This window comes from Aplidium turbinatum, chromosome 17 (assembly GCF_918807975.1).
Source record: "Aplidium turbinatum chromosome 17, kaAplTurb1.1, whole genome shotgun sequence".
NCBI lineage: Eukaryota > Metazoa > Chordata > Ascidiacea > Aplousobranchia > Polyclinidae > Aplidium > Aplidium turbinatum.
Window position 1 is genome coordinate 9,975,209 of NC_137488.1, and position 26,469 is coordinate 10,001,677.

At 35.6% G+C, this 26,469-nt stretch overlaps 2 protein-coding genes across 3 annotated transcripts; one reads left to right on the plus strand and one right to left on the minus strand.

Annotated features, from left to right (window-relative positions):
• Positions 1–1,061: 1,061 nt before the first annotated feature.
• LOC145786408 (putative protein BRICK1-B) lies at positions 1,062–4,506 on the plus strand. The gene has a single exon (XM_082598056.1). The coding sequence runs from the start codon at positions 1,064–1,066 to the stop codon at positions 1,289–1,291; it is 228 nt and encodes a 75-aa protein (XP_082454182.1). The 5' UTR covers positions 1,062–1,063; the 3' UTR covers positions 1,292–4,506.
• A 1,543-nt stretch (positions 4,507–6,049) lies between these two features.
• LOC145786456 (uncharacterized) lies at positions 6,050–22,900 on the minus strand. Of its 2 annotated transcripts, none has more exons than XM_082598113.1 (26): positions 22,752–22,900; positions 22,194–22,296; positions 19,819–19,910; positions 19,296–19,375; positions 19,085–19,215; positions 18,734–18,801; positions 16,816–18,396; positions 16,280–16,366; positions 16,124–16,172; positions 15,984–16,057; positions 15,627–15,732; positions 15,150–15,305; positions 13,126–14,770; positions 12,056–12,151; positions 11,478–11,555; positions 11,261–11,353; positions 10,901–11,017; positions 10,415–10,540; positions 9,903–10,028; positions 9,388–9,510; positions 9,148–9,273; positions 8,039–8,161; positions 7,808–7,933; positions 7,368–7,490; positions 7,130–7,255; positions 6,050–6,751 (listed from the first exon to the last, which is right to left on the minus strand). In XM_082598113.1, exons 1-26 carry the CDS (start codon positions 22,841–22,843, stop codon positions 6,720–6,722), a joined length of 5,679 nt encoding a protein of 1,892 aa, XP_082454239.1. In that variant the 5' UTR covers positions 22,844–22,900; the 3' UTR covers positions 6,050–6,719. The 2 variants fall into 2 exon arrangements, with proteins under 2 accessions (XP_082454239.1, XP_082454238.1); XM_082598112.1 differs by having other exon boundaries at positions 9,121–9,273.
• Between the last annotated feature and the right edge of the window lie 3,569 nt (positions 22,901–26,469).

Here is a 26,469-nt window from a genome sequence, read left to right on the forward strand (position 1 = left end):
GAAATGTCGCATGAATGACAAAGTTCGCGTGCAATTTCTTTCAGCAATATGGTTAGACAAGAATGACGTGAAACTTGGTTACTGAGGCTACGCTAGTCAGAGGTATCGCTTGCAGTGCTAGTACAGTGACCAGATGACCAAATGGTCTTTTGCTGCTCTTGGCTAATTAAATTGTTCAATACTGATCGTACCGTACCTTGTGCATTTCTCTGTGAATTGAATGTTATTGAATTATTGTGATGTAAGCTTATTATAGAATGTACTGTTATAGAATCTGATTAGCAAATAAAGTTATTTCTTTCTCTCAGCTAAATTAAATTTCTAAAGACTCAAAGTATTTCCCTAGTCAGTGTCAGGACTCAGAATATTGTCGCTTATCTGGACTCTTGGCATGCTGTGGCAAGTTTCTTGTGCCATTCAGGTCTCATGTCATTTGAGTTTTGCTGTGTAGGGATCATAACATCAGGACTTGTATCGTGTAAACTTGGATTTTGCAAAAATATGTGCTTGAGTGGTGACATCATGCTTTAGTGATGTCAGAGAACCATAGCCTCATGGTTATGGGTACTGGTATCTCATTTGGTCACTTTAGCCTCTTTTCAAAATAATAGTACAAAGATTTTATGTTTTAAATACGAGTGGTTCATGGTGTTATAGACATGTGACATTAGTTACAAACAGTAATGTTGTGGATAGTAGTTGAAGATGCACTGAGCCTTGAATAGCTAGCCTATCGAAGAAGTGATGATTTTGTCAGTTTGTCAACCATTGTAGCACTGCTATTAAAAAGTTATTTCATAGTAAAACATAGGGTAACTTGATAACTTATCAACATACTTCACGACAGGTGTGACTTAATGCGCAATGTCACTATTGTTAAATTCTTTTAAATGTAGGCTACATAATTATTTCTGCAGCATTGATGCTATGTTCCATTTATCAACCTATTTTTTGTAAATATATACATGTATTTGCAGTGCTTTACTTTAAATTGGTAAACAAGCACGTTAACAGTAGACACAGTGTTCAGAATAAAAATTTTCTGTTTACTTAATTGAAAACAATGGCATCTCGTGGTGATGACATTCAAAAACAAATTCAGAGGGACTGGGCAAATAGAGAGTACATTGAAGTTATCACAAGCAGCATAAAGAAAATTACAGATTTCTTAAATGGATTTGATCTCTCTTGCCGTTCAAGACTTGCCACTCTAAATGAAAAACTTACTAATCTTGAAAGAAGAATTGAATACATCGAGGCACGAGTGACGATGGGAGAGACACTCAGCTAAACATATTTTGCACTGGTAACTCAAAGGGCTACAAACTCAGAAATAATTTTTGAACTTGAACAGCATCCATTGAGTTCAAATTTAGTTATTTTTTGAAATATTTTTTTAGATATATTGACCAGTAATTATGAAAGTAAGAAATAGACAGAAATTCCTGTCAAGAAAGGAACCATGAAATTCCAAGAAGATTTAAAAAAACTGTCACGTTGTGTTGAATACAATGTTTAAATTATTGGAAACTTTAAACCCAATCTAAATTTGCAAATAGTTTGTGAACAGAAGCACAAGTAAAGCGTGGTTGAGTTTTCAGCTTCAATAACTTTTATGCGGTAAAGGTAGTGCTTGATAGGAAATTTCAGTTTAACTGCGGTGCTTAATGCCTAAGTAAAATTGGCGCTTCCTTTGTGTTTACTTTGATGATACAATTTGTTTGACATTATGTAATGTTTGCTTGATTTATTCTGACATTTGTAGTATGGTATATATTGAAAGATGTTATATTATTGTATGAAAATATGTTTTCAGTTTTGTCCTAGGTCAGTGGTTCTCAAATCAGATACCCTGATGTGTCTCATAAAGCTTTTGATGACACAACACTCTATTTTTGGTTTATATCTATGTTTAATACTACAAATTTACCTTCGCATCAGTCAGTTCAATCATAAACAGCTAAAAAATCGATTTTGATCTGCTAGCAGCCTGATCAGTTTCAGTTAGGCTTATTGTCATCGATTCTTATCAATGACATACCTTTATTACTACTATACCTTTATTAACCAATTCCTGATTTTTTTGAATAAGCATAACTGAAGATGACCCAGCTTCTAGCAGATCAAAATCAATTTTCAGCTGTTTATGATTGAACTGACTGGTGTAAATATAAATTTGTTTGTTTTACAATTGACATATGATTGAGTCATTTATATATACCAAACATTGTTATTGGTTTGCCACCTGTCAGAAGGTACTTCATTTACTTTCTTGATAAATCTATTTTTGATTTTCTATCCACCATGTATGTTAATTTTTCAAAAAATTAACAAAAACAAGTTAAATCTTGTCAATATGTAACTTAGCACATTTGTTATTACTGTGTTACAAGTTTAGAGAATTTTTACACCAAGAAAGTTTGAAATTTGAGAACCGCTTTCCAATGCACATTTAATATTTAAATGAATTTTTAATTTGTATATATTTTGCTTTAGCACAAAAGGATTTTTTTAATATTTTAAGCTTTGTAGCAATTTGTATTCAAATATAAGCCAATTCAAATCAATGGCCCAAAAAATAAAGTTTTGTGGATTTACAGATAACTTAAGTCATCAACAAAGAAAAAAAATAGTTTGAATCTTTTATTAAAAGGAATTTTTGTATAGTGTTTTATACATATCGCAACAAGGTCATGTCCTCAAACAGCAAATCAGTCGTTTTTTTACATTGATTCCACCTGCAGACCAGGGTTGTTGATATTTTACCCAACCCAAAAAAAACCGGGTGTTTTTTTTTTAAAAAACCCACTTAAAAAACCCATAAAAAACCCAAAGCATCATATTTGTCTAATTTTTATCAGAAAATTGAAAAAATGAACCAAAGTACTTAAAACAAACTTCAAATTAGGACTTAAGGATGTGATTGTGAAGGAAAGTTCCAACGATAAAGTGAAAACACAGTGGATATTTCTGTACACAAAAATCAAGTAATGCCACTTTGTACTACACTAAAACTCATTTATGCAAGAAGGCCTCATAGTTAAACAGCCCTAGTGCATTATTTGATTGAGTTATACCAGCATGTACTGTGAGTGAGAGGCACTTCATTGGTAGAAAGTAGTATTTGAGGTGAAATAAGCACGAATCTACCTTTTTTGCATCTTTTTTAAATAAAACCCAAAAAAACCCGGGTTTTTCTTAACCCTGCTGCAGATGTTGAATCATTTCAAAATAACGGTTTTATAGATAGCCTGCTGGAGACTAGTGCGACTTGTCTCACAAACACAGAGTCTTTCTAGATTATGTTTAGTGGTGTTTCTTTATTACAGTATATTACTTTGTTGGGTATCTAATAATTTAATACTGGGATATATTTATGTACATTGATGGCCAATCAGTTTAAATCTGTTTCTACAAACAGTTTGAATTAATTGGTTAAAATTGCAAATGTCAAAATCAATGAATTTATTACATATAATCACCATCTGCGCGTAACATCAACTGCCAAATCTAGACTCAAACAAATAGTACATAAATACATGAATATGGTACTACTTTTTGTATAATATTATAGCAAACTGATTTTTGGCTATCTTTTCTTTACTCGACAGTTTATCGAATTATTATCATGGCTGTAATTGTTATTTTTTTTATTACGGTATGTCTCAATAATAGAGTAGTCGAACTTATTCGTTATGGTACCACTAAGCCCACCTTAAACACTTGCTGTCATGACTAAGTTTTATATCATACTCCATTATTTATGTGTGAACTTCATAAAATTTGTTTTATTTAGTATTTAGTAATATGCTTTGCGTAATCTCGTTGAATGGACAGTCACTCGAGTCAGATAAATTGTAGAAGGTTTCCATCAATCATTCTAAAACCTTTCTTGTTTAACGGCGTTTTAATGTTTTTATTAGTTACATTTTACTTCGTTTCGACACAACATTGTTCGCATTAGTATCATTTCGAGTTAGCGTTTTTCTTTGAAAATTTTGTTTCATTTCGAACCACCTTTAAAATCGTAAAATTTCTGCTAATACTAAAATAGTTTCCACCTTTCCTTCGCTGGACTGTCGTCGTCGCATTTTTTGAAAGCATTTCTCACAAGTAAGTTGCAGCTGATTTGTTGGTTTTGCAAATTAATATAAATGTTGAAATTTTAATCGTTGCGTTATGTGTTGTATTTACTCGTACATTATGTAGTTTCCTGAAACGGCTGTTGTTTTGGATGCTCTCTCACTTCACTTTGTGATCGTATCCTTCATTACTATGTGGTGTAACGGCTCAACACACAAAAAATGCTGTTTTGCATAACAAGACATATTTTGAATACTCATTGGGCCATCAGTAGTGGTATAGCTTAGTAGTATAAATTATGTTTAATAAGAGACAAACTATTTCGTACGATATGTATGTTCATTTTTATACATGGTGGTTTTATTGAAACCAATCGACATATTTGCCTGAAATTGTCAACGACAAAAAAAACAGATCAAAGTTTCTTACGTTGTATTTTTGTTCAGCGGTTGTTTAAGTATCACATGACCCTATTTGCTTGCTTTTCCTCACTACTCCAATATAGCGTTTCTGACAATGAGATCCATTTCAAACCATGGGCATTGGGCAGTGAAGCCTTGATTGCAGGAGAAAAACGTTTAAAACTTTGATTTTTCTATCGCTCTTCGCCATTTTCATGTCGTGCTTTCACTGGTCGGACACTCAAAATTCAAGGCTATCTGTGACTGGCGCACGACTATTATAGCTTAAGTGTCCTTGTGCTCACAAAACAGACGCAGCCCGCTACACCAAGCAAGAAGTAACCATTGCCGTTGGATCAAGATCACAGTTTTACGTTGAAGTTGTGCACATGCGGAGGAGCCCGAAATTCATTGTAGTGGCGCTACGTTTTAGAATTGCAGTAGCCGGAATTTTTTTTGCCAATGCATTGGCTTCAACTTTGTCACCCGGTAGGCTACGTACTTTCCCGTTAAAAACTTAAAGGGCGGGGAAACCCAAATTAACTTTGCGAGTTTTTTTTGTTTCAGCGTGATGTCATTGTGTACAACATGCGTTTTAGCAAAAAAAAATCCAAATTTTGTTGCCCTCGTCTCGCCAAGGCCGCTTTTGTTTGATACCCGTTTGCGAGGTCTCGCGCGCATCAAGCTGTGACGTCACAAGGTACATATAGTTGTGGCCAAAAGTTTAAGACCAGACTTGATTTATGACCATTTTTGCATTACTTCAAAATACTGCATCATATATTGTTTCAGTTGCATCATCTTATATCTGATGCAGTATTTTGAAGTAATGCAAAAATCGTCATAAATCAAGTCTGGTCTTAAACTTTTGGCCACAACTATATGTACCTTGTGACGTCACAGCGAACAGCATGATGCGCAACGAGACCTCGCAAACGGGTATCAAACAAAAGCGGCCTTAGCGAGACGAGGGCAACAAAATTTGGATTTTTTATTGCTAAAACGCATGTTGTACACAATGACATCACGCTGAAACAAAAAAACTCGCAAAGTTAATTTGGGTTTCCCCGCCCTTTAAAATATGTGTGAAACCGGTTTCCATCATCTCACTGTTAACGTCCATGAGAAATCGCCCCTATGCTCAGCATCCACTCGATTTAGCTGATGACCCACGCGTTGTGAAGCTCACTCAGGCCTCGAAGTTAACTAAATTAGTGCAGACAAACCTAGTATTCAACCAGTTGTTGCTGCGAAGAGTGTTTTGTTGTAAATCTGCATTGCATTGCAGTATATGACCGTGTTGTACGAAAAGCGAAGCGAGATTACAAGCGGTTTCAGCAGAAAGATAATTTTGGACTTCAGCGAAAAAGGGCTTAAGTCGAGAACCACTGTGCTAAATCCACACCTAAACCAACCTGCATAAGGAAGCAGTAATGAGGAGCGTAGCTTCGTGAATGAAAAAATAAAAAAATATTTCACTTCAAAGTTCGGCTATTTCAATAAGCTAAAAGTTTTGTTACCGGTACTAACACACGTTGCACCTTTCTAGACCAGTTACACAGATATCACACAAAATACTTTATTTACATTTGATTGAAAGCATCGTACGCTTGTGTTATTCAGCAGTGAAACTTCCGAATCAGTGATACTGTACTACAAATCTAAAAGCGTAGATTACAAAACAATACCTTTTTATCAAATGTACAACAATATAAACCTAGTTACTAAGAATTAAAACAATCCCTCCTCCGATTGAGGTTCGTTCCGTCCAGCTAGAACAGGATTTTCTCAATTATTTAAAAAAAAGACACCTCTTGAAGTAATATTTACAAATATCTGGCGCTTCCATTACAACCAGTCCTTTTTCACATTGATCTAACGGCCACCGATTATCACTGGAAAATTGTTAAAAAGTAAAAGCAGAATAAAAAGAAATGAACGTTGAGATAAAAGCTTGGCTGTGTGTAGTAGCTAATCTTAAAGGCAGTCTTGTACTAACAGCAATTAAGCACACAAGAACTTTTGTACATGTGAAACACAGCAGGGCAGTATATCAATGGCTATGCACTACAGTGCACAACTAACGTATTTTCAAGAGAACAAAATAAGGAATGCTCTTTCTGAGTACTCCAAAGTTGTCAATTTTTTCAGACGCACAAAATCTGTGACGTTATACTGTATGTTCATTTCCATGGCGTCATAGAGCATTACGTCATACTCCGCTTGGTTGGTTCATTAGTTGCATTTCCTCGAGCTTCTCCGTACAACTACAAGCAACATGGTTTCAATGTGAATACTGCATTTTGAATTAAAAATAAACAAGTGTATTTTTCTACTGAGAAACTTGTCAGTAAGTGCTACGAATTTAGAATACGATTTTTGTACAGCAACAATGCTTGACGACTTTGAAATAATTGTTAACACGTTAGAAGTGGTACAGTGTATTAACTGTGTCTGATAAATGTAACTGGTATAAATTAAATACCAACACGGGAAAACTTCAGTCGCAATAAATATTTTTTTTTTACAAATTTATGAACACTTTGCTGTGATTTAGTCAAGAATTTCTATACGTTTATATTTCTCTGCTCATCAAAAACCATCGTAAATCATCAAACCAGAGAAAATTAAAACTGAAGGAATACCTGTTGGAGTTTTATCATTTTCTTGTTGAACTTTTTTCGATCTCCCTTTTCTGGTCACTGCTTTCACTGGAGCAACTTTTTCTTGCTTTTCTGGCACAATAGGATCTTTTTTCTCTGCAGTGTCAACTGAAAAAAGACAAAAATAAGATATAATCAAATTTCAATCTCATGCAAAGTTAGTGATATGCGATAAATAAAATCTTGAACCATAAGATCATTATCTTCTTGCAGACAGTACCTTCTTTTTTCTGTGTTGTTTTCGATTTGGTCTGCCTTCTCCCTCTCACTTGTCTAACCGGTCCTTCACTCGATGCAACTGCAAGGGATACAACGGCAGACTCTTTTGTGACCTTCACTGGCTCTGAAATAACAACCACGTGCCGGATGAAGTTGTGTCTTACATGCCAAAATCATTACAACGATTGGGTTGCTTTTTGAACGGTGGCAATTGTTTAAGATTAGCGTTATCGACATACACGTTCATAATGCGACTCTTGTAAATAACGATAGGCAGAACGGGTGATTGCTAATAACTGACGCGCTAGAATTATTTTTAAACTAAACATTAACAACCCCCAACAGATTAAAAGTAGCATATTAGTGATATCTGATTTACTTTCAATTCTTTAATTGCAATTCTAATAACCATGCTAAAGCACATGTAAACTGAAGGTAAACCTGTTGGCGTTTGATCATTTTCTTGTTGAACTTTTCTAGATTTCCCTTTTCTTGTCACTGCTTTCGCTGGAGAAACTTTTTCTTGCTTTTCTGGCTCATTAGAATCTTCTTTCTCTGCAGTTTCAACTGAAAAAGAAAACACAAGTCAAGTAAAATTATGTTTCAAAGTTAACAAAATGTGAAAACAAATTCTTGGAACTATTAGTAGCGATGAACCCAGAAAGACATTACCTTCTTTTTTCTGTGTTGTTTTCGATTTGGTCTGTCTTCTCCCTCCAACTTGTCTAACCGGTCCTTCACTCGATACAACTGTGGGGGAAACAACGACAGCCTCTTCTGTAGCTTTCACTGGCTCTGAAATAATAAACACGTGGCAGGGTGAAGTTGTGTCCAAGCAGTCAACTACCACAGAAATGTTCATGATTTATTTGTAGTAACTTATGCTGATATACACGCGAAGAACCCGATTCTTGTATACAATACTTAACAAATATAAAATAATTTTCTAACAAAAGTACACAATACCAAATCAAAAGTGGTACACCAGTAGCACTTGCATTTGACAAGTTTACTTGGTATAACTTAAAGGCATACTAAATGAAAATTTCAAACCGGAATTAAGCATTAAAATGAATAAACTGAACATTCAAGAATACATTTCAAAAACAATTACCGAAAAAAAAATGTTTTCAATGGCGCTGGCAAGGCCCAAAGTCCAGTGTTTCATTTATTTTTATTTTTTTCAAAATGACCAAAACGTGCAAACACTGCTCGAGAATACGTAATAAAAGACAGCAATAACAAAAGCCACGTTACCACATCTGATGTTTTGAGCAAACTGTCTGCTGTTTTGATGTTGAAATGTGCTGTTTTGATGTACATACTGTACATACATAGCCTACAGTCAAACCGCCCGCAGCAACAATTATTGCGTGATCGGTTGATTGCTAGTCTTTTGTTACGTAGACTGTACAGTCGCACGCTTCGTTGCTCAGGCCCAATCTCGCCTTGAAAGCTCTGACAAAACCACGCGCACAATGGTGGTCAGACCGCAATGGGGCAAAATTTTATTGAAAATCGTTTTATGGTAGCATGTTAAACACAAAGAACGTGGAAAATCGCCAAGTCAGGTTTTTCCTTTACTATCCCTTTAAATACTAAAGCCTGAAAACTTCTGTAGAAATGGACAAATTTTTACTAAATAAAGAAAAATTTGCTGTAGTTTACTGAAAGATTTCTATGCATGTGGGTTTCTTTGTTCATGAAAAGCAATGTTACATGTTGAGTGTGATTCGAACTTCGCAGAAACATACCAGAAAAAATTTGAACTGAGAGAAAACCTGTTGGCGTTTGATCATTTTCTTGTTGAACTTTTTTGGACCTCCCTTTTCTTGTCACTGCTTTCACTGGAGCAACTTTTTCATGCTTTTCTGGCCCATTAGCATCTCCTTTCTTTGCAGTGTCAACTGAAAAAAGAAAACATCAACAAGTCAAATCAAATCTCATGCAAAAGTCAGTGAAATGCGACAAACATAATATTCTTGATTCACAAGATGCGATGGAACCCAGAAAGACATTACCTTCTTTTTTCTGTGTTGTTTTCAATTTGGTCTGCCTTCTCCCTCTCACTTGTCTAACCGGTCCTTCACTCGATGCAACTGTAGGAGCAACAACGACAGACTCTTCTGTAGATTTCAATGTCGCTGAAAAATACGTGACGGGGTGAAATAGTGTCTTCGCAGTTAAAACAGCAACCACAAAAGTGCTAATTTTATTCTGATACCGATAAACACACGTACAGAATCTGATTCTTGTATACAACGCTTGACGCCTTTGACATCATTTTTCAACGAAACTACTCATTAACAGATTGACAGTGGTATAAAAATACTATTAGTATGCAATAAATGGACTTCATATAACTTCAATGCGAAAGCTTGAAATCTTTAACAGTGATGGTTAATTTTACTAATTACTGAACGCTCCATTAAAGTTTACTTTAAAATTTCTAAGTGTTTCCCTATTCATAACAAACTGAAATCTAGATTCGCACCTCGCAGAAACACACCAGAGTGAGTGTAAAGTAAAGGAATACCTGTTGGTGCTTGATCAGTTTCTTGTTGAACTTTTCTAGATCTTCCTTTTTTTGTCACTGTTTTTACTGGAGCAACTTTTTCTAGCTTCTTTGGCTCATTAGAATCTTCTGTCTTTGCAGTGTCAACTGAAAAAAAGAAAAACTTCATGCATTTGTAATCAATAATAAATCAACCAAACTACCTTTCAATAAATTAAAAATACGGTAGCATATTAGTACAGCATACATCAAATATAGTTACTATTCACTATATAAACCTTTACAGCCTAATGTAATTTAATGTAAAAAAGGATTTTAATGAATAGTAACAAAATTTGATGTAATTAACTCTGCTTGGCTTTTTGCTTGGCATTGAGCACTTTTTGTAGTAAAATAGTATTTACTGTTTAGTACAGCAAATGTATATCTGCGTCACTAATGCTATGCTTTTGTGCGTTTTTTGTTCATGAAAAGCAATGTTACATTTTGATTTCAGTTCTCGTAACCGTACCAAATGTAAGCTAAGTGAAAACCTGTTGGAGTTCGATCATTTTCTTGTAGAACTTTTCTAGATCTCCCTTTTCTTGCGACTGCTTTCACTGGAGAAACTTTTTCTTGCTTTTCTGGCTCATTAGAATCTTCTTTCTCGGCAGTGTCAACTAAAAGAAAAATAGAAACAAAGTTAAATCAAATCTCATACAGATTCAAATTCTTTTTTATTTGTTTTTGTAATACAGCACGTGACGTATGTATCCGTTAAGCTACACATATACTGTATGCAAATAAATACTTTGAATATGGTGCTAGAACTAGCATAGCAGCGAAAGACCACAGGGATAATGAAGTCTGCTAACACCCTCAAGCGAATAACAAAAAGAAACGGTAAAAAAGGCATTAAAAACGAGAGAACAAAAAAAGACGAAACAAACAAAGTTAGAATAACAGGCATACTAAGTCAGTGCAATGCGACAAACATACTCTTGATCCACAAGATGCGATGAAACCCAGAAAGACATTACCTTCTTTTTTCTGTGTTGTTTTCAATTTGGTCTGCCTTCTCCCTCCAACTTGTCTAACCGGTCCTTCACTCGATGCAACTGTGGGGGCAACTACGACAGGCTCTTCTGTAGCTTTTGCTGGAATAATAAACACGTGACTGGGAGAAGCTGTGTCCTTTCCATTTGTAATTTTTGCATTGGCGTTTAGTTTAGCCGTCAAAACGATTGCCGTTGTCATTTTTGCAAGAACAGTATCTATGAAAATATCAGACGAAAATGCCTACCAACATATTGAAATAGCTACTTGCTAAAGAGGTAGGGTTAGACCAACCATACCAGAGAAAATAAAAACCAACCAAACTATGATCATAATTTGCTGACCTGCTCTCGGCCTCCCTCTTCTAGTCACTGCATTTGATGACACTTGCTCAACTTTCCCGTCGGAAGAACTCGTGATATCTTCCGTTGGCGTATCTGCAAGAAATTGCATTGTTCTTCGATGATGGATTTGTTTTTGACGTAGGAAAAAGAGAAAAATCAACTTGGAGAAATGTGATTACATTTCACAACAAACTAATACAAATTTGAAATGAGCTACCGTCCTTTCGCTGACTGGCTTTTGTTCCTCCCGATCTTGCTTTTGCTGCAGGCTTTGATTTCACATCCTTAGGTTCACCTTCGACATTTTGAAAGGTAAGTGAGAAAGAGTTTGTTTCTTTGGAATTGCCATAAAATAACCGTTGTCTAAGCTAGCGAAAGTTTCCATTTTCAGATTCCAGTCTTTTAGCTCGGATGGGATATCAGTGCGTTGAAAAATGTTACAAATAAATATTATGTTTGCAGATAATTCTTGAATCCCTTTCGGCACGTTTACAAGGCGAAACCTCATTATTTAACAACACATGATTATTATAAGACATCTATATCAGTGGTTCCCAACACGTTTTTAAGGCGACCCATTTAAAAAAAAATTCAGTTTGGTAAAATCTTGCGGCCCAAGCAAATTGTCGTAATATGTCAATAATTAATATGTAATATTGTCGTAGATTTCATTTCACTCATTTCATTGGCAACCAGCCAATACAACAAATGGGTAGAAACAGGCTTGTAGTCACTTGTCACTTAATACCAGAAGATTTAGATAAAAAAAAACAAGATTAGAAGGAAGAACAATACCGTCTTGCTTCTGTGCATTCTTCGCTCTTCCCCTCTTTGTTACTGGAGGGACTGAACCTGGGGATTTAGTCTCTTCTGCTGCATCTTTTTCTGTGACTAAAAACACAAAAGATCATCACCAACTTCCAGCATTGAACAACAGATATTACTGTGATAAACGTTGAAACGCCTAATTGGATTTTATTCATTGAAATATAAAAACACAAACCAATTAGTAGTAACGATGAACTAATGGCAATAGGTAACATGAAGTAGGCCTACAACACAAAATTCTAACACAATTCCACACATAAGACTGCGACGCTCTGGCAAAGCAGTTGAAGGGAAAGGTTACTTGCAGTGTCAGAGGCGTCGCGGGCTTCTTTAAATTAAGCAGGCCATTCACAATGTTGGCAAGACGTACATACAACATTCTTTCCTCCTTCATCTTCGGAATAAGCAAAAATGAGAAACGAAACATTTCACACATGATAAACAACGCATATTACCAACAGATACCTCAAACGTCGTATATATTGTGAAAATATCTTTCAGGTGGTCTAGTTACTCTAGAAGAACGTCTCAGGTGTGTGGAAACGATAGATTCAGCTATTTCGTGATTTGTTTCAGACGAAGTATAAGCATCTGCATCAATGTCCGGTGTAAGATTTTGCTTTGCACCTGCGGTTCCTGGTGTAGGATTTTGTTGTGAACATGAAGGTTCTGATGTAAGATTTTGTTGTGTGAGTGAAGTTTGAAACGGTACAAACAGTGTCAGAAGAAGGTTAAGGAAAAAAAGATAGATTGACTTGCACTAAAGGTCTAATTTCGGGTAGAACTTTTCCTTTTCAGAATAATTGGGTACCCATTAACCATAGTATGAAAAGTTGAAAACATTCCCAAAATCCGTTGTTGAAGGGAAATGTTGCTTGCAGTGCCAGAAGCGTCGCGTGCTTCTTTAAATTAAGCAGGCCAATCACAATGTTGGCAAGACGTAAATACAACGATTACGTTGAATAGAAAAAAATATATTTCTGAAGAACACCAAACTGAATTAGAGCAAAAAATGAAAGATTAGAATATGCTTTTACCCGCAGAAACTTCAACTTTCTTGGCTTTTCGGCCTTTCTTTTGTTGAGGCTTAGTAGGAACTGGTTTAACTTCTCGAACTTGGTCAAAACCTGGCTTCACCGATGGATGGAAAGTCACATTTTTTCTAGCTCGTGTTGATCTTCCAACGACCAAAGGCGTGTCTTCCTTTTGACTCTTTGATTTCATTGAGTCATTCACTGATGTAGCAGTTCCCAAGACAACCACTGATTCATCCGTGACCTTTTGGTTACGTCGTGTAGCTTTACTATACTTGACAGGTGTGGTTTGATCTTTCGTCTCAACTATTTCAACAGGATCAGCAGCTTTTGCTACAGATGCATCCCCTAAAGAGACAACGGCCTTCTGATTTTCTTCAGAAACTGAAAAAACTTTATCGGAAAACTGATCACCGCTAGTTCTTGTGTGTGTCTCATCTTCATCAATTGCTTTAACACTCACTGATGGAGGTTTGGTCGACCCAGAAGACGTTTTTCTTTTACGAGTTTTGCCAACTTTTTGCGCACTGCCACGTTCTTGCTTGTCACTATCGCCTATTTCTCGGTTGGCTGATGGTTGAGTAATGGCTGCCACAACTTCATCTATCTTTTGCCTTTTCGTTGGAGGTTCAGCGGTTGCTGATACAGGGGAAGCCATTATGTTACTCAAGTGAAGGTCATCATCACTGTTTTCAATGGCAGCTTTTTCTTTAGGAATGTGAAACACACGCTTCAACCCAAACTTTTCTTTAACAGGTTCGGCTTTGTTCTTACTCCGTCTGGTTTGCAGAAGCCTTTTGGTACCAAAATGCTCTTTCACCTGATCTGTTTTTGCATCTCTTGGTGTTCTCATTAACCTCTTCGTGCCAAAATGCTCTTCCACTGATTCAGACTTCTTAGAATCCCTTGGTGTCCTCATTAACCTCTTCGTGCCAAAATGCTCTTCCACTGATTCGGACTTCCTAGAAACCCTTGGTGTCTTCATTAACCTCTTTGTGCCAAAGTGCTCTTGAACTGCATCGGACTTCTTGAGAGCCCTTGGTGTCTTCATCATTCTTTTTGTTCCAAAATTCTCTTCAACGGGTTCAGACTTTTTGCAATCTCTTGGTGTCCTCAACAACCTTTTTGTTCCAAGGTTCTCTTCAACAGATTTACCCTTTCGGAGATCCCTTGGTGTCTTCATTATCCTCTTTGTTCCAAAATGCTCTTTAACTGACTTGGACTTTGTTTGATCTCTAGGTGTCCTCATCAGCCTTTTGGTACCAAATCTATTCTGTACAGCTGTCATCTTATTATCCTTTGGTGTCCCTTTAACTCCAAAATTCACTTCGACCAACATGGATTCAGCATCTTCATTGCTCATTTCCAAGTGCTTTGCTGAAGATGCAGTGCTTTCACAGAAATCTGGTGATGCACCATTTTCGGATCCAAAATTGATACTTTTTACAGGAGTTGTCATTGATACGTCGCTTTCATCAACACTTGTGTCAGGATTCAACAAAGGAGAAACCAACATTTCGCCAGCTGATTTTGGAGTCTTAATCTCATCGTAAAGATCATCTTCATCTTGAAAGAGTGTAGACGGCCCAGGAGTAGAGAACATTTCAGGGAGGCCAGTATAATTTTCGTTCATTGGGATATCCAGCTTCTGAAATACAACAACACTTGTACTCAGCACACGAATTCAACAAAGTTTGTTAGTATATTGACAGCAGAAGAAAAGTGCTGACGTAAGCAAAATATTATCACATATGCTCACCATCCATAATCACAATACTGTTCTTTTTATTCAAAATGTGTTATGTTGAATTCAGTCAGTCTCATATTAATCGCACATTTTCATGTAATTATAATTGAGACTTTTTGTTATTGTGCAAATGTAATTTCGAAAACAATATAATTGTAAGGTAATTAAAAATTTTGATGGTGTAATTGCAATGTAATTGATCCAACTCTGATTTGCACCACGCCCCATATAGCCTTTCAATGGTACCCATGATAACGTGTTTAAGTCGCTATGCTCTTACAACAGGGGCAGCAGATTTCGATGGTCTTGGAGTCCTGGTGTTTGCAATTCGTCTTCGAGTTCTTCCAATGTAAATAGTGTCCGGAGAATCAACATGGCGGCTGTTTGCATCCAAGTCTGGTGCTTGATTCTTGGCTATCTTTTTCTTCTTTTCATTCTATACAACATAGTTAACATGTCAGCGTGGTGCTGTAATGAAATTCTTAAGGTTTCCATAACTGATAAAATTCGGACAAGTTGGTTTGGATTTGCAGTACCGGTATACAATACATCCAAACAAATGAGCTACCAATCACAATCGCTTGTACAAATGTGTTCCATATTTTTATCACAGCAAATAACAAAAACTTAAATTGAAATTAAATTTTAGAAAAAAATTCCATGTGCTATGAGACTTGTGTTTACGAAACAAATGTAAGCGACACACAAATTTAAACTTGTTGCTGGTGATATATAGCATTATGGAGTTGTGACGCACATTAGAGATAGTCTTCTTGGTGGCTTTGTTGGTAGCTGCTGCAGGCTTTTTCACAATATCCGACCACAAGGGCTTTGACAGGCATCTGGAACTACGGCGGCGGTACCTGTGAATGGTAGTGGCGAATCACAACAAGATGAGGCTTTACCACACCATAACAACTATCAACACTTTGCACTACAATCATAAAAAATTCAAATTTTACTTAAATATGTGATTTATCAAAAAATAGGTGTAAGATTCTACTTGATTGACAAGCTAAAAGAAATCTCTTTTTTTTCATGTTGGTTAACCTTGCATGTGTTGTCATCCATATATTACGCTGTAATCTGTAAATTAAAACGATTTCATACTTACATATTCACTGCTGTCTTGTGTACATTGACCAATTGAACATTATTGCTACTTGATCTTCTTTTTCGGGCAACAAGCTGAAAAGATATTTTTATAAGTGAAAATAGTAAGCACCTTCAATGTCAAATAATTTCTATATTTACCTCCTTGCTTTGTGGAGATTCCTCTTTTAACTCTGTTTCGTCACTGCAACTGTATATTGTAAATTGAGTCAAAATATTACCGCGAACCACTGAGATAACCATACATAAAGTTGCCTCATATTCGTCTATTCGTCGTAACTAAATGTAAAACTATACCTTTGCTGGTTTTTTTCCTTTGTAGCAACTTTGCTGCTCGATCTTTTTCCCAAAGGCAATGTTGGAGAACCATCATTGTCAATTTGGCTGAAATAGAAGTGAAATCATGTAAATGCTGTGTTCAAATCAGGTCTGTTCAAAACCATACGTGAATATTTCATTCAATGAAAAGCTGTCGACAGCAAATTTTTTCACCAAAAACTATAATTTAAGATGAAATCAAGACATAGAATATTTACCAAGAAAAAAAAAAAAAAACTGTCGTCTTCAACGGTTTAGTTTTGTTTTATACACAAAATTGCCTTAATTGTTGAAATGCAGTAAACGAAATGTACACTAAAAAATTTATCTCAAGAGAGAATGCAACAAAGGAATTTGCATTCAAACGAAAGCTCTCAAAATTCGAAAAACTTTTGTATGGCAATGTCTCAGTTAAAATCACTAAAATTACAAGATTTCATGACCAGTTGACGACAGATTGGAATGACACAAATGCGTGCAAAATGTGACCACAATAGGTCAAATAAAATCCGAACCTCTTTTTGTGCATCGTTATGTTGAGGACTTGTTGGAGAAGTGATGTTGATTTTGCTTTATTGGGATCAGGCTTGAAAGGAGTAGGTGTACGATTAACCTTCTGATATCCTTTTGTATTTGGTGTGCGAACAGGTGACGACTTTGATTGTTGCTCTTGTTCTGCTAATGTTGGTAGATTAGTCGTTCCAGCTGCGGCAAGAGATTTCCGACTTCTTGTATTTACTCCTGGAGCTGCACCTTTTCGAACTGGTGTATTCGGCGGAAGCATTTTCAAAAATTGTTCAGGACTGAGCTCGGGTCCAAAAGAAACTCGTCTTGAAATTTTTGAAATTGCTGGAGAAGTTTCACTGATAGCAGGACCTTGCACGGTAGAGGTAACGATAGACCTGCGAGGTTTTTTAATAGGAGATGAATTATTTTCAACCTCCATCACTTCCAAACCAGGAGTAGGTGTGTTTTCTTGATCTTTGTGACACATTGGTGAAGCTGAAACAACTTCATCGTCTTCCATAAGAGGCTCTGATTTTCTTTTCAGCTTACTCATATTTTTACGTAGTGGGGTAACATTCTGTACCCTGGGACTTCCAAAAAGCATCAGTGCTTTCCTTTTGCTCATGCTGCTTGGCCCCGAAGACCTTCGTCTCCACTTTTTGGTGTTTGCATTGTCGCTGGGGGTGGTATCTGGAAAACTGTATGGATCTTCATTTGAAGGTGAAGCTGTTTCGTCAGCTTCCTTAGATGGAGTCAACGAAATCTTTGGAACATCCGTCAACACGGCATCAAAAGAGCTTTTTTCTGGTGTAATTGACTTCATAGAAACATCAGCTGCATCATTGTGTCCATCTTTCTTTGACAGATTTCTTGACAAACTTGAACGTCGACGAAGAGATTTTGCTTTCACTGCAGAATCTGCATTCAAAGACTCATCATTGCAACCTTCAAGAACCAAAGAAATATTTATAGTATCTTCAACTTCAGAATTAACTTGATTCTCACTTGCTTTGGTTTCTTCAACATTTGGTTGCCCAACAGAGTCACGTAGCTCCTTAAGTAAACTTGAACGACGAGAAGACCTTCGTCGTTTGACTGGTTCAGTGCTGTCTTTTTGCTGGGCTTTCGATTTTGCCTGGCCATCATCGTTGTCACAAAAGTTGCTAGATTCATTGACAGTAGAAGTACTGATTAAATCTTGATTATCAGCAGATGTGGTAAAATCTTTTTCACTCTCATCAGATTGTTTTGATGTATCTGATACGTTTTTAGTTTGGTGCAAATCCTTTCCATCGGCTTCAGCTTCTGCAATTTCACATGGTTCATTATCTTGTTTTTTATTTTCGGTCAAAGTGACATCAGGTGATATTTCACGAATTGTGTCATTAACACTTGGCTGGCTAAGAGTAGCAACTGTCTTCTGAGCGCAATCACTTTTATCAGCTCCAGTTGCAAAAGCATTATTAACAGAATAATCAGCATCCGACACTGGTTCCAGGGTTGAAGCATTGTTGTCATTCATAGTTGGAATTGATGATACGGATTTCCTGCCTCTCGGTGTTCTTTTAGGAGTTACACTTTTTGAGCGTCTAGAAATACAAAACTTATATTTAAAAATAATATCAACACACTCTTGACAAACTGAAACCATTAACAGCACATATTTGAAGTGAAAAAAAGGAGGTAAGAAAATCATTAATGTATGAGTTCCGAAAGATATTTTATACAAGTGTTACAGAAGAGGTTCTTAAGTTTCTAAAAGAGTGGCAGTGCTTTCATAATTGTTTTAAAATCCTTCCAAAAAATACTTATTCCCACAGTTTCACAGAAATGGCCCTTTTAAATACTAACTTCCAAGCTCCTGGTCTACAATCTCAAACACTTATTTGAGAAATACAGCACAGGAGTGAAAATGACTTATGTTACCTGCCCGTCTTAGGTGTAGCTTTTGGCAATGGCATTGTCTTCAGGGTTCTTTTCTCTTCTGCTTTACCCTGTAAGCCAGAAACTTCATGTGAACAGTTCAGAAAAACAGCTGTTGCACATACTGTGTGAGGTATGTGTTGTGTAGTGCTCATTCGTCATAGTTATATGAAATAAAAAGCTTTTCTAAACTTTATTCAAAGTATTTTTCAAAAGTATGTTGCAAAAAAATACTTTCTACTGTAGTACTGTTGATCTTGGATGATAAAAAAATCCTAAATCTTTATTGATGCAATACAAACATGTTATAAAAACAACATTTAAACCAAAAGTAAAGAAAAAAAATGTATATACCTCTGCTTTGTCAACAGCTATGAGCTTCTGTCCTTTTTTCGGAGTATTTTTTAGAATTTTCTTCATGTCTTTAACCAACATTCCAAATGGAGAATTCTGCTCACTTTTACTTTTTGACACTTGAATCTCACCTAAAAAAAAGTTGGCAGTATGTAGATCAAATTCTCAAGTAAATACAAACAAAGACAGATGCTTATGCAAGCCTACTTACGAAATGGTGTGGTTTGAGCACTGCCTGTTTCTGAAATCTTCGTATTTTTCAAAAAAGGAGAATTTTCTGGATACTCAAACCTTGAAATACATAAAACAATTTTGTTATCTTCTACAAGTAATTATGATTACATCCTTAAGAAATTGGTTTAACGTAAGTTCTTGTGGTTTTAATAAAGTGAATCCAATACCCAAAAATATGTCAAATTGTACCATGGAGCTATTAAGTGAAAATCACATTATTAATGCACTTTCAATTTACCAACTACTACTTAGACAAGAAATTCTGATTGTTTTCAAGCAGAGCAGTCCCCAGTTAAATCTGAAGCTTGAGTGTTGACCTGGCCTATGTATAATATGGGTTGCCATGATTTCAACATCCTGGTAAAAATGAACAACGGTACCTGTGCATTGTACAATGCGCATACATTCATACAACAAACACTTGCGGCCCATTTTTCTTCCAAGGTATGTGGAACGAAGAGAATTATGTCATAATCATAGTGTAAAATTGACATTAATACCTGAAAGATCTATCAACTATAGTAATAATATCTTTATCTTGAAGAGTGTAACTTTCTTCTACTGGCTTGTTGTTGATATTTGTTACATTTGTCTAGAAAATCAATAAATAAATAACTCAATTATTTACAAAAAAGTTTAATGTGTGATACCATAAATAGTTAAATACACATCACAAGAAAGATGGCACGAATAAAAAACTACCATAATTTAATCGAGTATAACGACACAGAATTTTGTACCAAAAGTTTACCAACAAAGTTGGGATGCAACTTCTACACAAATAATTTCAAGTTGCAATTGATACATTTTACACCTGATATATTTCAAAAGGCCTGCAAGTTAAGAGTGTGACTTATATGGCTACACACATAGGCGCCGACTTTTATTTTTGCACGAGGTGGCGGGTAGCACAATATGCCAACCTAAAAACTTTCAAACTGCATGTTTTTGTTTGATTTTTACTAAGCGTGTTTCGTAGATGCAATTGTTTTTTCACACCTTATTTGTAGCTCGATAATTTACAAACCAACTTTAAAACAAAGCACAGAGGTATGTCGTGAGTTTTATTGTTACGTTGCTGCTCTGACACTTAACATTTGGACAGAACTGACAGAAAGCTCTATCTTTGCATCTATCGTATTCTAGCCACGGGAATTCACTCTCCTACGATTTTTGATAGCTTCTCCCTTCAACAGCGATTATCCTGCTTGTGCTCGGTTCCTACACCTCCCTGATCGTGCTAACGCCTTTTGGCAGTAACACACTTTCATTTCGTTCAGGCGTTTGGTCACTTTCATGCTGGCTGAAATCCTGACTAGACGCAACAAAAAATGACTCAATGGAGAGCTACAATTTTGAACGCTTTTTCGGTGGCATCTTCAAGCTGAATAAAACTGGAATGTCGGCGAAAACTTTTACTGGACAACTTTTCGTAATTTTTTCTGTGATGTAACAAGCAACTCCTATGTCAGACCACTAAATTCCCGCCTTACAGTTTGTCACGCAATATTACTGCATGAAGTAGATGACAGTACACTCCAATTGAAATCGGAAAATAATTCAAAATGCAAAATCTTGAGTAATTAAAAAAGGTTGCTTTTATTATTGGGAATTGGCAGGGGGTGTAGCTTACCTCGAATAGAATCATGTAAACGTATAAATTTGCAGAACGTTAAAACTGCTACTTTAGCCAACTAAGTGCACTTTTTAAATAAAACTCAAAAAGTTTCAAAAATTGCATTTTTTTAATGAAATTTGAAAATAGATATTCATTTAGGGGGTGGAGCTATCAATCATCGAGATAATTTTATTTCCAAGTATTTTATAGCTGTCATAATTTATAGCGATATTATGAGCAGTTTAAAACTTTTTAAAAAAGATTTTTGAGGGAGGCAATGGAAAGATAGTATTTCATTGATTAATAAATCATATTTTATTGATTAATAAATCCCATTGTAAACCTAACAAATGCAACAATGACTTATGACAAGTAACAAATAAAACGATCGCAACAACAAGGAAAAAACTCGCAGCCACGTGTTGCGTAATCTTCACGTAGCTTGCTTGATGTTACGCGAGTATCATGCTTGTGACAAAAACAGTCATTTTCTTCGCAATACTGTATTGGTTCACCTCTTGCTTTACGTTGACTTGAATCGAAAACCAATGATCAAAAAAAGATTTAAACGTCCGATCAAATTACATTTATTTGCAGTAAGTAATGTAACCTAAACGGGGTGGCTGCCACCCCACCACAGCCGTTACGGGGTGGCGTGGCCACCCCGTAACCCCATAAGTCGGCGCCAGTGGCTACACATTACACAAGTGGGACTTGTACTCAAATGAATAAGATATAGCACTAATGACAACAGTTGTTACTTAAAAAAGTGTATGAAACGATTGGAATTATCAAAAAAAAATGTTGCACATCTCTGCCCATAAGTACGGTATCTATAGGTTCAAACTATTATAGTCATCTCGAGTTAAGCATTAGTAGGCTAACACCTGATGAACGATTTCACGATCTCATCAGTAATTTCTAGAAATTTATGGGCAATTCAACCAAACATATGGGCATGGGCAATTGGGCATTATGTCAAATTTATATCTATAATTCAACATAACTCATATGGGCAAATCAGCCAAACTTATAAACACTTGTGGATAATATGACATGACTTATAGGCACTTTGACTGGATTTATAGGTAATTTGACATGACTTTGGCAGGTAAATTTGGCCCAATTTATAAATAATTTGACATCTCTATTGGACGCCTGTCACCTATGGGTAATTTGTGAGAACCTTTTTAAAACAAACAAGATGCCAATCTAGTAAACAGTTCTTCCGGTTAAAGCAGTGCTTGCACATCTCACCTCACTCATGTTATGAAATGAATAACCATTTTTTCCAAGCATTAACTTGCATTGCTCCCTTGAAACAAATGGCAACTGGATGCGAATATCACAATCAGAGTCCCTGCAATACAAATACAGTAAAAGAGTTGCATAGTTGATATCCAGGGTTGAGAGATAAAGTTTTTATTATACAAAGTCTTTGACACTAACAACAGCAGGGTACCGGTATCAAGTTCTTATCTCTTGGGAGCCTTTTCTTTAGAAACTATGCCCATTTATTACACCATGCGTAGAAACAACCAATGTTTTCTCAATAAACATTTTAACCTATTTTTAAATCAGATTTCATGATTATATAGTGAAAAAAGACAGTACACAACAAATTGAAGTTTAATGTGCAATTTGAAAAATATTATGATTTACTCTAACAGACTAAAAAATTTATCATTTTTCAATCACTTTTATTGAGCAGTCAAGTTTTCACTGCTACTGCAAACAAAAATATTACGGTATCAGCATAAAACGCCATAGGCATGTGTTGGCTTCCAATAAACTAATGCAAGATTATTACAGTACCTTCCAAACACACAGGTATCCCCAGTAATAGGAAATTGTGAACCATCTAATCCATTGCGGCGAATGACAATGATTCTTGCTAACACTGGCATACTTTCTTGCCTAGCCTGTACACTGCCACAGAAGACAGTGTTGTTACGGCAACTTGTCTAGCATTTAATCTACCTGAAAATTGAATACATACAATACAAAGTAAAGTTTAATTATTGAAATCTGGTTGATATTTAGCATCATTGTGAAAATTGTTCACTGGGCTATAAAAGTTACAGCACCATAGTGTATAGTCCAGACTTGGCCTACACCTAGCCAGCTAGCCTTTGCCACTTTTTTACATTGATGTGTTGGTGTATTGTGTCTAAGACTATCCTTGTCCTTTCAGAAACAAGAAAACACAAAATAAGATATGTTTGGCCTAGGGGTGGTTAAAAACATTGTTTTTAGTAGTCGTTTTTTTGTTTTTTTTATAAGTAGGCTACTGTATGCAGTGATGTACGCGCATACAAAAAATGTTGACGCCGTCAGCGTAAACGTTCGAAAAACCATACGCCGTATGCGTCAACGTAACTTGTAAAAAAAGTTGGCGGCATCAACGTCAGCACATACACTAGCGTAAACTCATTTTGTTCGCTAGGTGCCAAACATTTACACGGTATAAACCACTCGAAACAAACAAGTTTTATTTTGAATTTTCACAAAGAAACACAAGCATCTGAAAGTGTTCATCTGACATTTTGCTGTGTTTTGGTTCCAATATGTCTTTGCCCATTGAAAACATTCTTTCAACTGCAGCGCTGGAATATCGGCGTATTGTAGCGAAAAAATACATTAAAAAGTAGGCTATACGTTGACACTATGCGCTAACAAACCGCGACAACTTTACGGCGTAGCCTCAAGCGCAAACTATCTAAAAAAATGTGGACGTAAACGTTAGCGCAAACAAAAAGTCTACGCCGCAAGTGTGCGGCGTAGAATTTGCGGCGTATACATACGTATGTCCAATTGTTTCATTCATTTTTCCAGTAACTGTTTTTATTAATACAGAATTGGACTGTTCATCAGGCATTATAAATTATAGATTTACTCCTTGCACTTTTCCAGTGACTGACTGTATATTAATTATTATCATAACAAAAAATTATGAAAAAAATTGTAAAATTATAACTGCTGAATAATTTATTATGAATTACTTTACTAAAGTTTTGACTAAGTTCTGTAAGTCAGAAGTGTAGCCGCATGCTCACTGCTCAGCAAGGGGTTCTAATGAAACTATCCAACTCTAAGTATGGTACTACCAGTGATGAGGACTGTTTGGATGATAAACTCTGGGAAATGGTCCCACTGTTGACCATGTTAATAGTCAAAATAATTTTCAGTACTTATCTCAACTCTCCATTCATTTTAAATTGTTTATTTTTTTATTTGAACTGTCATTCATTGCACACAGCCTATTTATGATGAGTACGGTACATGTTATTTAAAATCTAATTTGTAAATTTGCAGTCTGGCCGACTGATACAGGTTAACATACAGATAAAAAAAAAAGGTAGAGAGTATTTTTTTTTCAGTACTTATCTCAACTCTCCATTCATTTTAGATTGTTTATTTTTTTATTTGAACTGTCATTCATTGCACATAGCCTATTTATGATGAGTACATGTTATTTAAAGTCTAATTTGTAAATTTGCAGTCTGGCCGACTGATACAGGTTAACATACAGATAAAAAAAAAGGTAGAGAGTAGGCTACCAGTTAATCGGCAAATTTTAGTTCTTTCAATTCAAACTCAAAATTAATAAATTTAAATTGGCCAATTTTGTGGTACTCTTTACTTTTTTTGATTATTTCATCACACTATGCATCCTTATTGATAAAGTCATAAAAGATTGTAATAAAAAGTTATTAAGTAACAAAGTTTTAATTTGGTGGTAACTTACGGTATCTAGCCTATGTCCTTATTATTTCAGAAAAAAAGTGCAAATTTTGTTTCAGCATTTAAATTCTAGACAAATTCTTTGCACAAAAATACATTGTTTTTTTTTTCCAATGAGCAACGAGCGCAAAAAAACGACTCACATCTCTAGTTTGGCCTATACCTTGAATATTTTGTGTTGCTGCCAAATTGATTCACTTGAACTTGGCATATTAATGTTCTAGCTCAAACGCTTATGCTAACATAGCAAAACTAGTTTAACTGTACAACTAAACAATACAAAGTGCAATATTCTTAGTTTGTTAGAGTAAACACAAATGTTGTTTGTTTACAGTAAAATAGGGTGAAAAATGCATTACAAAACATTGCAGTTGTTTTAGGCGGCAACTCACTTCTTGAATTCAGGCATTCTGTGCTGTAAGTGATGCCATTCAAATAATCTAATAATTTTCATTGACCAACATTTTAAGATGTTACAATTTATTTACATGATGATGAACCGTTAATTGACAAAAAATTTGTTTCAACATACCCTTTTTTATTCTTAAAATGCTGAACAAACAAAGAAAAAGATTGCATACCTTCAAACAAACGCAAAACAAACTCCTGCATATTCATGAATGGCATCACTAAACTGCTTGAACTGCTGAAGATGACGTCAGAAAGTTTAAAACAAATTTTCGCGCGACGTCATGTCAAGCGGAACAGATTCTAAACTCAAGGTATAAAAGAGTGAGAAGGGAGGGAAACCTTTTATTTTGTCTGCTGCGAAAAGCAGTATGCGGTATAAATATAAACCGGTACAAATATATTCAACAACAGACAGGAAGCAGCGAAAGACTATATTAGTCATCGAGTCAGCTGCTTCCCGTGTTTTTAATGTGACAAATTAGTAAAGCATCGGCATTACGTTGCAAACAAGATAAGCATAAGTTCCGCAAAAATGTAAACAAAAAAGTGGGTTCCTGTGGTTTCATTGTAACATCAAAAAATATCATGCCCTGCAAAAGTAAGTCAGTATGAGAAAAAAAACACCTATGCCAAAACAACAACTATTAACTGCTAGTATGAAGGACGAAGCAAAAACACTAAAAGTAGGCCTATCTTTATAAATTCATACTTTAACAAAATCTGTCAGTTCATAGGCCGACTTGAGTACAGTTAATAAGATTGCAGTCGATAATAAGTAGTAGGGGAAGGGAAGGTAATTTGATACGGAAGGTAATTTGATACACCCCCCCTACAGAAATGTACAAAAAATATTAGTCAAAAATATTGTCATTAAGTGGAAGATCTGTGAAAATAATGCCTACAAAAATTGCAACATGCAGCTAACTCGTGCTTTTGCGGCATAAAATTGTAAAAGTGTGTTTTTTGAATATTTTCGTAAATTTTTTAACTCATGATTATTTCCATCTTGAAAATTAAAGAAAAGTTCCTGAAAGATGAAACCAAACTCATTTGACAGTTCATTGATAAGGCTTCAAGGGCATGTCACGTTTTTTCTGCAATGTGCATCCAAGCATACAAAAATCAGAATTTTATAACTTTTTTTGAAAAAGGTAAATTGATACATGCGGAGAAGGTAAATTGATACAGTATATTAAATTATTTTTTGTGACTGTAATAAATGTTGTCATTGATCTAGTTGATTTAAATAAGTTGTTCCTTATTAACTAGACCTGCTACTTTGGGAAACAACTATTATATAGGCTTTTGTAGGCCTACACGCTATCTGCTGTCAAAAAATGAGAACAGCGCAAAACACCCCCCTTGAATAAGAACTCCA

What these genes read in the sequence shown, in the direction of transcription:
- LOC145786408 (XM_082598056.1), top strand. Translation starts at nt 1,064, where the DNA reads ATGGCATCTCGTGGTGATGACATTCAAAAACAAATTCAGAGGGACTGG.
- LOC145786456 (XM_082598112.1), bottom strand. Translation starts at nt 22,843, where the DNA reads ATGCCAGTGTTAGCAAGAATCATTGTCATTCGCCGCAATGGATTAGAT. An exon ending in AGCCAGTCAGCGAAAGGACG is followed by an intron (nt 11,354 to 11,477) that starts GTAGCTCATTTC and finishes AATTTCTTGCAG; the next exon opens with ATACGCCAACGGAAGATATC. An exon ending in CTCAGTTCAAATTTTTTCTG is followed by an intron (nt 8,162 to 9,120) that starts GTATGTTTCTGC and finishes TTATTATTTCAG; the next exon opens with AGCCAGTGAAAGCTACAGAA.